At 37.1% G+C, this 15,300-nt stretch overlaps 1 protein-coding gene across 2 annotated transcripts in view; it reads right to left on the minus strand.

Moving 5' to 3' along the window:
* The window catches only part of LOC149180768 (KH domain-containing protein At3g08620-like), a 187,279-nt gene that overhangs the window by 141,697 nt on the left and 30,282 nt on the right, over positions 1-15,300 (minus strand). For both annotated transcript variants that reach the window (XM_089416288.1, XM_089416287.1), the window contains exon 3: positions 212-360. In XM_089416288.1, the coding sequence (XP_089272414.1) occupies positions 212-360 (149 nt within the window). The remainder of the gene's footprint in view (positions 1-211; positions 361-15,300) is intronic.

Genomic DNA, 15,300 nt, shown 5'->3' on the forward strand with positions numbered 1-15,300 from the left:
TTCTATGTTGATGACAAAAGTGGATTTGCTCTTCGTCATATTAAAAAAATGTTCCATCTATGTTACACATGCGTAAAGAAGAAGTTTCAAGGAGACGGTCCTCGCAAGAACATGAAAATATGTACATAAATCAGTTCGAAGATTTCATATCTTCAATTCACTTCTATCAAGACAAAAAGACAGGATGTGAGCATATATTCCCAATTCATACCTCTGTCTGAAGGCCTGACCAACCCCCCAAGTCCATCATTGCTCCACCATTAGAAAGAAGGCCTGCAGATGTCATTGGACTTCCATGCTCTAGTCTATCATGGTCAACAAATCCCTGATTGGAGACCAGGGTCGACAACCGTACAATCTCTGTTTCAAGAAAAACACGTAAGAAAGATGACTTTCTTCAACTCAAAATCAAAATACACACTTAAAAATTATAGACACTTGATGATATAAAATTAAAAATAGTTAAGTTCAATGTTACAATATAACTTCACGATTCTAGAAATCTATTTGTACTGACTGCAAAGTTACAGTATGAATTAGAATAAGTCCAATCCTCCTCTGACAATGGTGTAGTTACTGATCAATAGTATCATCAGATTACATCAAATACAGTAGCGGGCAGTGAAGTAACATTTGCTCACCATTTCAAACCACTTTGCCATATGACCACATGCTCATCTCCACAATAAGTCCAATACTATTATACAAAATGAGTTCATTGCTACCAGATACGCACAACGGAAAAAAGTACCTACTTTATGTTGTTCCATGATGCACATGTTTTGTTATTCCAAATGAAAAGAAAATTAATATGAAATAGGTGTAATTTCAGATTTTTCCCAGGCCTAAACATTTTGCTGTAATTTCTATCATTGACCCCAGCCAAAATTTTCTTTATGCACATAGTTTTCTTGCAATATGCATTTTGACACCCCACAACCAATCATGTATATCATCATATTACCTAAAATCAAGTAGTGAGTGAATAGAGTAACAAGTTGAGACACAAGAATCTTACGTTAGTCAGACTTGTTACAACTACTGCCCTCCAATAGTTTGAAGAATGCTGGAATGGAACTTGCAACATCCATTCAGTGATTGGAACTACTTTTCCGTTTGGCCACATGCTCATATTCGCAATAAGTCAAATACAATTTACTCAATCAGCTCCTTGTCACTTGAATTTGTTATGTGGAAATGCAATTGTTTCAATACTCCAAATAAATAAAAATTAATATGAAATAGCTGAAATTTCACATTTTTCCCCATTCCAACTGTTGTAGCCTGTATAACAAACCCCCATTAAGATGTGAATTCTTCATTAAATAAAGGGGACACTTCCAAATTTTCTTCATATTTTTCGTTCTTATTTTGTAACTTTTCACAAGTTTTCTTAATTTGTTTAATGATTTTTCCTTCGAGATAGAGGTAGACCTATGGCTACACCTATGATCACCAATCTGAAGAAGGTTTTGACTTTAGATTCAGAGTTGGTGGATCTCACATTGTGTAGATAGTTGATAGGGTCCTTGATGTATTTGGTCAACACCAGGCCAAATATCTATTTTGTTATGAACACCTTGAGCCAATTCATGGTGGAGTTGAGACAAGTGTATTGGGTAGCAACAAAGCATGTGTTAAGGTACCTGCGAGGTACAATGGAGTATGGTTTGTCATATCTTAGAGGTGATGGAGAGAAGCTGCAACAATATACAGACTCAGGTTGCGCAAGGCGTGCAGCAGATATGAACAGCACATCAGGGTGTTGCTTGAATCTTAGATCAACAATGATTGTTTGGTTCAGCGGAGGCAAAGTATATGGCAATGAGTAAGGCGAATTGTGACGCCATTTGGCTTTGCAAGTTACTTGCAGGATTATTTGGTCAACAGTTGGAGGCTAACATGATACACTATGATAATCAAGGTTTTATCAAACTCTCTGAGAACCCAGTGTTCCATGACAACTCCAAATATATTGAGGTAAGGTGTCACTTCAATAGAGACAAGATCCAAAAAGGGGCAGTGAAGCTTCAATATATCTCCATTGATGAGCAATTTGCAGAAATTCTCACCAAACCCTTGGTGAAATGGAAGTTTGTGGTTTACAGGGACAAGCTAGGAATGGTGCAAAATACCTTCGGCACTAAGAGGGAGTATTGATGTTTTGTATCTCAGACAATTACTTCTTAACAGGCATGTGTTTAGATGTGTGGAAGTTGTCTACTAGTCCTTAGCAATTACTTCAATTATTAAAGAAAATTCTTTTTATATGAAAAAGTGTGGTAATTTATTGAAATGAAAAGTTATTTGCATTAATGAATTAGATAAATCTCAACTGTTGATCTCACGTGAAGTTGAAATCTAATCTTAACCGTCAATCACTTTGGAGATCAGGGTTGTGGATTTAACCAATAACTCTAACTTATAAACTCCAACTTATGAAAAGAGGGCTAGGCCAAGGGAAAAGACAGAGTGTAAATACAGTGTGGATGTTCGATGACTTTCATCCAAAGTGTTTGGACTCTGGAGGTTCAGAATAGATTACAGAAGCAGTGATTGTAGCAAGGAGACTCAACCAGCAATCTGATCTAGCAGAGGTCACACCAATCAACAAGAGAGGAGGCGTCATACTAGTCAGATTGAGCAGCAAGGAAGAAGGGTGGATCATACAAAAGCAGATCGCTACAAGAGAAGACTCTACAACTCCCAGCATAGACGCTCAACCGTACAGCAATCCGTACAACAGACAGTACATCAGTTCAGCTCAATCGTATAGAAAATTGACAGGTATGTAGCACACAGCAACTCGAGGGGCCGATTCAGGAAAAAAATTGTTGGTAATACCAGCCATACAATTGCCCTTTAAAAGTCCCAGAAATTGTTGTAGCTTGTAAAATTTCTCTTGGGGCCAATTTCCCAATAAGGGAGCCCTTGTATATTCAGAAGTTATTTGAATGAAGAGAATATTTGAAGCGTTAATTTTCTCTGTGTTTGTGAAATTGGTTTATTTGTTTCCGCTATTTATGTCTACCTAAAATACTGGTGTGTTCTTTTTATTCAGGGAGCAAATCTAAATTTCATTTTCTGCGAGGAAATTCACTAGGAAAGAATTTGTTGTACAGTGGGGCTAGAAAATTAACATTCAGATCCTGTCTTCTAGGAAATTAATTGAGTTTAATTGATCAAGGACAAATCCTTAATCTCTAACCATTTTTATCTAGAGTTACAAATATTTTTGTTTGGATTTTCAGTTCCAAAGCTATTTGTATATTAACTATTTGTTATTTAGTTTTGCAGATTTATATAAACAAAGAAATAATCCTGATTCCTGAAGACCAGGAGCATGGGCAGTAAGAGACAATAAAGGAAGATTGGTGCATCCATGCCTAGACCAATACAAAAAACACACATTCAATATCTTGAATCAGACATAGTTACATGTGTAACAACTTACAAGTTTAATTCGTTATACAACGAGAAGATCCTTTAATAGAAAAAGATGGGCCTTCTATGATTATAATGAATTATTTTAGGATTTTCTCAAAAAGAGTTTTACAAAAAAATGGATATAATTATAACAAAACTCTCAGGAAGTTAAATGATAGGACTAAGTGATAACTTAGTATGAAAGCATCTCTTTCAATGAAGAAGGGGTTCGAAAACTTGGTATCATAAATTGTACATTTTTATCAGTGACAATAATAAATTGGAAGGCCACATTTATTTTGCAAAAATTCATTGTGAAAAACTTGTAACTGTTCAAGCTTGCATTTCTGTAAGTTGTTCAATTCTGTCTTTCACTTTGATGCATGAAATTATTTTTTGCTCCAGCAATTCTGTAAGTTGTTCAATTCTGTTTTTCACTTTGATGCATGAAATTATTTTTTGCTCCAGCAATTTCTACAATTGAATTTTATCATATACATAGGTATGAAGAATATTATTTTTTGAATAACTATTTATTCAAAAATATTAAGATACATACTTAAGTTTTAACAATTACTGAATTTTGTGAGTTAGTTCCTATTATTCATTAATCAATATATTATTTGTATCTAATCCTTATATAAACTCGCTCCTAGCTATTTAAGATAGTGTGTGTGTGTGTATAAAATAAACTTTTATATTAAATTTATCATCACTTGAATCGATATAAGATCGTACCCAAAACTTTCTTTTGGTCGCAACTGGGCCCACATGCCAGTGATATTGCCATCCCAAATGTGTATAGGCCTAATTGGGGCCTTGATCAGGTGATACTCCCTTGTTGGTAGAAATTATCTAGCCATCAACAATTTTGGCGCTAGGAGGAGGGCCACTAATTTTGAATGGCAGAAAAAGCTTCACGTTTATCTAAGCCATCAAGATCAACCCATACACCATCTAAAAGGATTCCAGAGACAAAAGCATGTATAGAGCTTCCACAGTTTTCACAGCCTTCTGAACCTGACATATCAGAACCCATCGTATATTTATCTAACCCACTAGAACTTGAATCCCAAAGCAACATCTCAATCTGAATTTATAAATACAAGTGCAACTTCAAAAGCTTGGTTGTTCAATCTTGTGTTCACAGAGTCACAGCTATAACGAATTCTTAAGCGCAGAGTAAGAAGCTTGGTCACTCCCCTGTTGAACTTTCCATTCCACAAAGAGGTGAGATTCTGAGAAAAGAGAAACCAGGTGAGTCTCACGAATTTACAGAAGCTGAGCTAGGTTCGTGTTTATCTGAGATTTGAAAAGATAGAGTTGATCTGAGTGAATTAATCCTGAAATTGTCTGGCAATGCACGTAAACCACCCTCTCTACCAAAGAGGTCTTCAAAAGGTTCTCCTGGGAAATCACCATAAGACAGTCCACAACACACTCCTATAGTTTCACCACAACCTAGTCCACAAAACATGGCCAACCAACCAAGGAGACCATTATTTACTCACAAAGCAATGTCTTTAGCAGGACCCTTGCATGATCTGCCAAAACATCCTGATAAGTTTCTACCTAAGTATGATCCAAATGTTAAATAAAATCTAAAGGATCATGTAAGTTTATCTTAGTTGTTAATGTTATGGGTATATAAAAGAAAGATTTTGTGTGCAAACTTTTCCAACTTACATTTGAGGGAAAAGGTTATACATGGTATTTTGCACCTCCCTAAGCTTTGAATAATAACTGGAATGATTTTGAAAATGCTTTTCTTAAGAAGCTTGGTGGAGATAAAACACTAGCTACTTTATTTTTAAAATTATGCAGAATTTAAATGAATCCTAAGGAAAAGATCATATATTTCAACCAACGATTTTTGGCATTATTAAATAAAATACCTGAAGACAAGTTTGGTGAAGATAAAGCACTAGCTACTTTATTTTTAGAAATATGAAGAATTTAAATGAATCCTAAGGAAAAGATGAAATATTTCAACCAACGATTTTTGACATTATTAAATAAAATACCTGAAGACTCAAAACCAACAACCAATGCACTATTAGAATGTTATACTACTGTTCTTCCATCATCAATTGTTATCTTTGTAAAAAGAGCAAGAAAAACCAATTTCGTTGATACTTTCAAAGAAACTCTAACAGTACAGAAAGATATCCTTGATATTGCTAGTAAGTCTATGGTAGAACTGTAGAAGAAAATAAAACTTTTACTAATGCAAAAAAGACCACCATAACAACCAAAGAAGTTGATGATAAAAAAAAAAAAGATAAAGATTCTTTTTTATATAGAAGATTTACAGAGGATCATTAAAAAACTTTAGAATAATATAATTGACTTAAACAAAAGTTCAAGAGAAGGCACTTTGTATAGAAGACCATGGAGACCTTTTCCTAGGAAAAATAATCCACCTCCACTTAATCAAAGCCCCTCTGCTAATAAAATTCATCTTGAAGAGTTTGCACAAGAGAATTTTTGTACAGCTCATCGCGCTTCTCATTCAGAAAGAACATGCCCAACCTTTGTAAACATGTGTAAACTTTTTATTGAGATTGAGAAGGCAAAAGTAAATCAAGTAAATATCAAGCAACAAGAGGAGGAGAGGCCCTTACCATAAATCAATGTAATATGGGATATTACCAAAGGGGTGATTGATGAAGACGGGGAAAACACTAAGGAGATTTGCATTGTTCAAACCAAAAGCAAAGATCCTCCATCCAATTTAGGATCTCCTACAGCTTACCCCATGAGGAAAACCTCTTCAAGTACTAAATCAAATTCAAATGTAGGTAAATCTACTATAGTTTCTAATAAGAAAGAGTATGCTTTGGTAGAGGACTTAAAGAAAACTAGGGCAAATATTGTGTTGTATGAGTTATCTAAATTAACTGAACAAAAGAATAAATTACTAAACCACTTGGAAGTAAAAATTTAGAAAATGATACTTCAACTGTTGGAGAAAAGGATGAAGTAAAATCAACCCAAATTTCTTCACAACAAAATAAATCACGTATAAATGCAACATTGATTGGGGAAAAATCTAACTCACACCCCATCAATTTTGTTAACATTTGAAATTTATAATATAAATGTACACAATTGTCTGGCTGACTCGTGTGCATCTTTTAATGTGATGCCATACTGTAATATTCTTAATGGAATTATTAAGTGATAACAGAAGCAAAAACATGGACATGCAACCAAAAATTCCAATACACACACAAATATCAGATTACACCAGAAATTGCACCAAATTACTGAGTCATTTTATTAATCTGACAGAATGGAGTACAAATAGATAGGAATAGAGAAACCCGGTCTTGCTACAGCAAGCAAAGGCAAAAAAAAAAAAAGTGATAATAATGATGCCCAAGCGCTGGAAAAGCTCCTCTCCAATTTCTGTGCTAACCCAGTAAATTTTTGTTGCTGCTGCCAAATGGGAAATGGGAATTCTGCCCCCACGTGTGCTCAGAAAATTCTGAAACTTTAGCTGGTGCACTTTCTCAACAAGGCCAACAAAACCCAGAAAGGGTTTGGGCTCCTTCCAACCAACCTCGGGACCCCTCAAAAAGTGTGAGTTCCTCCTTCAGCCAGAAATCGTACCACCTGGCAATAACACTGCAAAATGGGCTCTCAGCTTCCAAAATCTCACCCAAAATCCTCCTCCGGAATTCCACCAAAACTAGCACCTATTTCTCTGCCACAACACCACAGCACCTCAACTCTTCAAATGTCTGTGCAGGCCCAGCCATTCACTCTCTGCGCAGTCCCAATGGAAAATTCAACCTGGTAATTAGCCCCAAAATTAGCCCTGCAAATCCCCTTAAGTCTCCAGCAAAATCTCTGAACAAAGCCCCTCTAAATCCCTGGAAACCAGCAACCACTGTAGCTGCTCCTCCAATTAATTTGTCCTTCCTCTATTGTGCCCAATCTCCATGCAGAACAGGTCGAATGCCCCTGAAACCAGCTCTGCAACAGCTCCAAGTTGCAGCAAAATCTCTCCTAGGGTGACACTCAAGGTTCACCCCTAGGGTGACACTCAAGATTCCCCGAAGAAGAGTTGGAAATTCCCTTGTGCTGAACAGCACTAGTTGACTTGGCTCAACAGCTCAAGCGAACAAAGGTTAAGTTTTCAAATTGGCAAAAGACCCCAAAATCAAGCTCCCCTCTTCTATTTATCCTTGCTTCCCTTCTCTCTCCTTGTGGGCCCTCCCATTCGACCTCCCTCTCTTCTCTCTTCCCTCCAAATCGAATTCCTCAAGGGAGATCAAATTTCTCCTCTGAGGTGCTCCCCACATTCCACAATCCAATTAATTCTTCCTTATTTCTAATGTTTTGGAGCCTCCCTTCTCACAAAATTTAATTTTATATCTCTCATCCACTTTTCCTAAGTTTTATGCCCAAAAAATTGTCCACCATCAAAATCGCAAAGATTTGGAACTCACCTAGCAGAATTTAATTAGAGGGAATATTACACATACTCAGTTTGTAGAAAATTAAGCATTAAACCCAAGAAACTGCTACACAGATTGCACAACTTGATCGTTCAAATGTTGAATTCTGAGAATTAAAAGATGTGTTAATTAAGCTTTCCTCCAATCCAAAAGCCATTAGGTCATAGATAGTGGTTGTTGACATCCTGAGTCCTATTGTTTGTTACTTTGTAGCAATTGGTCTGAAAGACTTAATGGATATTTTTCAACAAACTGGTCACACTTGTGGGCTACCATAGAATGTTCAACCTAACAATATAAAAGTAGACATGAAACACAAGATTACACATTTAAATGATACTATTTTATCTACTATGTTCTCGAATTCTACACTTGGTAACTTCTGTTTGGATTCATTTTTTAGGAAATCTCCTTTCGCAGATGTGTGTGAACAATCTGAGGTCCTTCATACCACAAAGATTGTTGTGAATGATTGTATAAATTTAGATAATGATTGTACATGTTTATTTTTTCGAACTATAAATTTAAATGTAAATAAATATTTGTGGTTACTTTTTTTTATGGCTCCAAGACAAGCGAGGGCACAGGCATTGGGATGCATTCTCAAGGATCCTAACAAAAACAAGCATATGATAGCTTGCCGAATGGAGTTTAAATGTACAAACAACATTGCTAAGCATGAGGCTCTAATCCAAGGTCTCAAAAAGTAATCAACTTGAAAGTAAATCAATTGAAAGTTTTAAGTGATTCTAAAATCGTAAATAAGCAGGTAAAAAATTAAACTCACTGCATTTCAAAACACTGGAAGAATTATTGATATGAGGTGTGGAATTTGATTTCTTATTTTGATGCATTTAATATAGTTTCTATACCTCGATCACAATACTCTAATGATGATTTACTTTTCAATGTAGCCACAAAATTAATTCCATAAAACATTTTTCTTTTGATAAGTTTTCTGTTGCAGTTGAACTGATTTTCAAGCTATCAATTTCAGATAACATCACCAATTAGAGAGTATTTGATGATGATTCCCAAATTCTAAAAATTTTGACATGGGAAGAAACATTCAAGGAATGAGTTATTCATGAAAATCAACATGATAATGATTTGAATGAGTTGACTTTAGGATTAGAGCTAAAGGTTGAAAATGCTATCCCGAAATCCATAGTCCGCCTGGCAAAATTTTATGAACTACAAAACAAATTTAAGGGAGTTATGAATTGTAAGACAAACAATTCCTCTATGCAATATGAGGTCATAAACCTTGGTGCCGAACTGTATCCTCTGAATGTCAATTTAGGTATTGGATGCACACCAATGGAGAAAGTTGCATTTGTTCGTCTCTTCAAGGAATATAAAGATATAATTGCATGGACATAAGATTACCTTAAAAAATATGATACAAAAACAATCCAGCATGCTATACCAATAAAGAAGGATGCAAACCCTATTCAACAAAAGCTAAGAAAAATCCATCCAACAATACAGCAATACATAAGAAAAAACCAAACAAATTGTTGGGAGAAAAAATAAATTTTCCAGTTTCACATTTCCAATGGGTATCCAATATGGTACCTATCAAGAAGAAGAATGGTGAAATCAGGATTTGCATTGATTCCCACAATCTTAATAAAGCCTCAGATAAGGACAACTATCTTGGCCCACCCATGGAACAGATTCTTGAAGGCGACTCATGCTCAAGAATGCTATCCTTGCTGGATGGTTTTTCAGGTTATAATCAAACCTTAGTTTCCCATGCAAATCAGTTGAAGACTACTTTCAAGATGAAACGGAACACTTATGTTTCAAAGGAAAATTCCTTTTGGCTTAATTAATGAAGATGCAAGATTTCAAAGGACAAAAGTTTATGTTCACAATACAAGTATAAATGTGCACAAACAGCTAAGCACCCAAACCCTTAGGAATTATATCTTCTATGACAGTACAAGAGAAAGGATTATCAAGGTCAGCTAAAGCGAGTAACTCTCCTAATATCCAAGGCCATGGTAGGTAACTCATCCACCTACCAATGTGGTGTACACTATCCCAACATTTGAGATGAAAACCTCATAGATGATACTGCTGCGAAGGTCCTGGACAAGTAGAGTGACTCCTTGTTGGAGGATGTACAAACCCCCAAGGTCTCACAAGTCTGGACCTGGAAATGGTATTTGCCATAGGTCTGTCTCTTGATGCTCTTATGAGACAAAAAAATTGAGAAGAAGGATACAAGTAGAGTGACTCCTTGTTGGAGGATGTACAAACCCCCAAGGTCTCACAAGTCTAGACCTAGAACTGGTATTTACCATAGGTCTGTCTCTTGATGCTCTTATGAGACAAAAGCATTGAGAAGAAGGATAGTGTTGTCCTGCTAGTGTTTGGCCTAGCGAGATGCTAGAGATATTGGAACTGGATAAGTTTAATGAGTTGTAATGTCCTATCCAAATTGATGACTTATGGAGGACGAAATAGCCTATCCGACCCCATATGCTATAGTCTTGATAAAGGGTTAAAAACCCATTTTTTCCTATGTTGGGGCAACACTGGGCAAAAGGTTGGTCAGTTGGGGCTAATAAACCCAAAATTAGGGGTTGCACCCACAACCCCTCACATTTTTGGAGCCCATGGAAAATCTATAAATAGAGGAGAGTTGAGATCAAATCAATCATCATCAATTGTGGATCAAATATTTTGTTCTCTTGAGTTGTAGCATTGAGGGTTTTAACTTTTAAGACCCTACCTCTCCTACTAATTTCAGTGGTGAAAGATTCCACCCTAGTTAGTTATATGTTCTTCCACTTTCTTTGTTCTGCCAAGGGGAATTCTCTAAGGAGCAACAAATCAAATCAAGTTTCCTGAAATTACACGAATTCTCTAAGGCTAATTTATGATCGATTTGAAGTCCTGAGGCAGCAAGATAAACCTAAGGCTAGACGAGATTTCTGATGCTAAATTTATGAATAGAACGTAGCCCTGAGATAGTGAAATATTCTTGGAAAAAGGTCGAACTTTCCTATGGTCTAATCCCCGTGTAAATCGCCTAGTGGTAGAAGTAATTATTGGAAGCATGTTGAAGCCCTCCTAACGGTTAAACATCACTTTTATGAGGCAGTTAACCATTCTCCTGAAGTAGTCGAGTCCATTATAGCACAGGCCGAAGACTGAGGCATTCTGAAACCATGTAAGGCAGACAAATCCGAACTCTCTGAGGTAGATTGACAAGGTTCCTAAGGCAGCTGAGGTTTTTTGTAGCCACAAATTGAAAGTCTGAAGGAGCCACCCGAGTTTCTCTAAGGAAATGTGTTGAAGCATACTTGGTGTGCAGTTACTATTGAATCTGGGTCGTCTCCTTATCTTGAAACAGTTTGAGGTCCCTATAACATAACAAAAAACTCACAGCAGACAACGAACTTTCCTGAAGCTTGTTTTATTAGTGCAAGATCTTGAAACTCGGCGTTTAGCCCTCCTATAGAAGATTCAAAATTTAGGGATAGTTTATTAAGTCTCTTATCAGAATTTACAAGAATACTAATTCTGCACAAGATAGATCAAGTTATTGGTTTATAAGGGCATAATTATTCATTGTTATTTTTTGTGGGACTTGGAACTCATCATCGAATGACTAAATTTTACTATATGAACAGTGACAGTCATATGATTGTTGATGACTGAATAATGACCATAGTTTGGATCGTATAATTCTGTGTTATTAAATGAGTTCTTGGTCTCATTGAATGTGAAAAAAGAAAAAATTTGAAAACCCTAGATACCTGAAAACCCTAGGTCAAAATTGCCCTAGGACATTACAATGGTATCAGAGCTGGAATCTCGCCAACTTGTGAGTGTATACGCCTTGTATGCTTTCGAGGGATACAAGTAATGTTACAGTCAGATTAAGATTAACTGCAAGGCAACCATGGGGGATAGAGAAGAACAAGGAGATCCAGATGCCAAGGAGTTCTTACATGTATTGATTCATGGACAAACAAAAATGACAAAGTTGATACTATAAGGGCAGCGACAAGGACAACAGTTGATTCAAGGGCAACAAGAAATAGCTCGTGTATTAGCTCAAGGACAGCAACAATTTCCTCAAATAATGGCTCAACTCATGGTAAATCCAACCATAGTTGGCAACAACAGAACCATCATTGAAGGCAGCGGTAACCATAACCTTGGTCTTATTGTTCGCTAACACTAGGGCAGTTAATGGAGGGAGTCTTAGACCCTTACTTCCTGGGTTTTTAGACAATTAGCCAGTCGCGACCCAAGGAGCGGCAAAACCGAATAGACTTTTTGATGACTACTTTCGGGAGTATGCAGCACTAGAATAAAATACACGATTATCCATGACTTTCTGAGAATACAACAACATCAAATACTAGAATAGACCCAAGGAACAACAAAATTTTGATCTAATGTGAAAGATAAGGAAACTTTCCCTCCCCTCGTTTGATGGATCGTCTAAATGTTCAGTAAGGAGCTTGGGTGCAAAAATTGGACACCTACTTCAGGCTCAACCCTATGTTAGAAGCAGATGCTATCCAATTTGCCACACTACACCTAGAAGGAGATGCACATGATTGGTGGTATCATGGATTGGTTGCATTGGTGCATGCAAGCATTACTTCTTATGTAGACTTTACATAGAGATTGATAGAAAGATTTGACCGAAATAACCCAAACATACCCTTCAAAGAATTGGCAACACTCAAACAAACAGGATCGCATGAAGTATACATCTCAGAATTTGAACGAACTGTGGTCGACGTAACTGAAGAAATGCTAGTCATGCTTTTCACGAAAGAACTGGTCAAATATTTGCATGCTTGGGTTAAGGCATTTGATCCCACAACTCTCCAAGACACCATCAAGAAGACTCGCGATATTGGGAATGCATCAATCAAATCGAAGGCACTACTTAAGCCCTTTGTCCCTCAAAAAGACAAGGAGAAGAAGTATTTCCAATGTGATTGGCCCAAAAGGGTTAGATGAGGAAACACAAATCGAACTAAGGAGAAAGAAGCTTTGTTTGACTTGAAAGGAGCCATGGCAGTGAAGACTTTAGGTAAAGGGAAGATCCACTACAACGAAGTGGTTTCCAACGATGAGGTCAAAGAAGGAGAACCCATAGCAAAAGATGAACCTAGCAACCCAGAGCAAGAATAACCTTAGGAGGAAGCTCAAGAAGAGGAAAAGTCGCGCGAAGATAAGAAAACACAACCGCAAGTTAAGATTGCATCCCTATCAAGAACCCCCCAGTATTACACCTTCAGGATCAGGGGAGTCGTCAAGGGGCAATGCATCACACCATCAGTAATGGAGGAGCTACACAATTTCATTGATGCAGCATTAGTAGCAAAGAGAGGGATTCCCACAAAAGAGTTCGAAGGCCTTGATGCGATAGTAGTAGATGGGTATACTTGGATTGCACACATATGATCCTAGGTTTGAGCGTAACACTTGGTAATTACAATTTCACTAGAGATTTTTATGTAACAGATCTTGCAGAAATCAATACGGTATTGGGATTTCAATGGTTGTATTTGTTGGGAAAGCACACTATGGACTACCAAGCAATGGAAATAGAATTCAAAGCTCCTAATGGCAGTAAGGTATTTTTGAGAGGCATGGAAAATGGTAGCCCACAAGTCATTTCTGCCAAAAGAATGGATGCCATATTTAGGCATGGAGATGTAGCATATGTTGCAGAATGCATGATTACTAGCCAAAAGACAACCAGTAGTGGCAGCCCACAATACAAAGAAGACATTCAACGAGTGTTGGACAAGCATGGCCAAGTCTTTAATGATATTCCCCGGGATTGCCTCCTAAAAGAGGATTTGAACATACTATAGAGTTGGAAGAAGGGGCCAAACCCATAATCACTACACCATATCGACACCCAAATAATTTTAAGGACGAGATAGAAAAGGCAATCCAAGATTTGTTAGCAATGGGCCACATCAAACCCAGCGCTAGTCCATTCACCTCATCAGTGGTTCTGGTTAAAACAACGGATGTTACGTGGAAGATGTGCACTGACTGCCCGACACTCAACAAAAAGACCATCAAGAACAAGTATCTTATTCCCAGGATCAATGCTTTACTAGATGAACTACATGGAGCAATTTAATTTTCAAAGATTGATCTACAATCGAAATATCATCAAATCCAGGCTTGAGAGCAAGATGTGTCGAAGACAACATTCTAATGCCACTATGGATAGTTTTTAGCCATGCCATTGGGTCTAACCAATGCTCCCGCCACATTCCAATCTTGCATGCATAGCATCTTCAACAAGCAGTTGAGGAAATTCTTACTAGTATTTTTTGATGACCTTCTCATATACAGCAAGACATGGGAAAATCATTTGGGGCACCTAGATAAAATTTTGAGCGTAATGCAACAAAAATCTCTCTATGCCAAGGCATCAAAATGCGAATTTGGAATGATGGAGATTCTCTAAAATGCAACAACAATCTCTCTATGCCAAGGCATCAAAATGCAAATTTGGAATGACGGAGATTCTCTATCTGGGCACATAATTAGTGCGAAAGGGGTGCAAGTACACCAGGAGAAGATTCAAGGAATATGGATCTGGCCAACACCCAAGAATCTGACCAAGTTGCGAGGATTTTTCGAAATTTGTAGCTATTACTAATGATTCGTCAAAGGTTTCTCTCACCTAAGCACCATTGACAAATTAAACAAATAAAGGCGCATTCAAGTGGACGGAGGAATCAAACAAAACTTTTCTCAAAAATGTAATGAGCTCATGTCCATTTCTGGCCCTTCACAACTTCATTCAACCCTTTGTGTTGGAATGTGATGCATTGGGGGAAGAAATAGGAGCAGTATTGATGCAGAAGGATCATCCAATTACATTCGAGAGTCGGAAACTCCAGGACACAGAGAGACTTTACTCCATATATGACAAGGAAATGTAGGCTATTATGCACGCCTTGGCAAAGTTCAAGCAATACTTTGTGGGAAACAAGTTCGTAGTGAAGATAGGCCTTAACAGCTTACACCATTTCTTGGAACAAAAGGACCTAAACGAATAACAACAGAAGTGGGTAAGCAAGGTTCAGGCTTATGATTTTGATATTGAATATGTAAAAGGGAAAAAGAATATCGTGGTCGATGCACTCTCCAAAAACAAGCAGCATGTTCTTTTATGGAGCTCACAGAAGACTCGAGGACTCACCTCTCGGTGGAATATTCCAAGAATAAATTCACTTGTGCTCTAATGGACGAGCTCATCCAAGATGACAAATACAAGATAGTTAATGATATTATTTACTATTAAGGACAAGATATGATTGGTTATTGATTCTACACTTAAGGAGAAAATCTTGAAGGCTACACATGACGTACCATCAGCTAGACACCAGGGATTCTT

This window comes from Pinus tabuliformis, chromosome 3_2 (genome assembly GCF_031772625.1).
Source record: "Pinus tabuliformis cultivar Carrire ecotype Pingquan chromosome 3_2, CPIR1, whole genome shotgun sequence".
Classification (NCBI taxonomy): Eukaryota; Viridiplantae; Streptophyta; class Pinopsida; order Pinales; family Pinaceae; genus Pinus; species Pinus tabuliformis.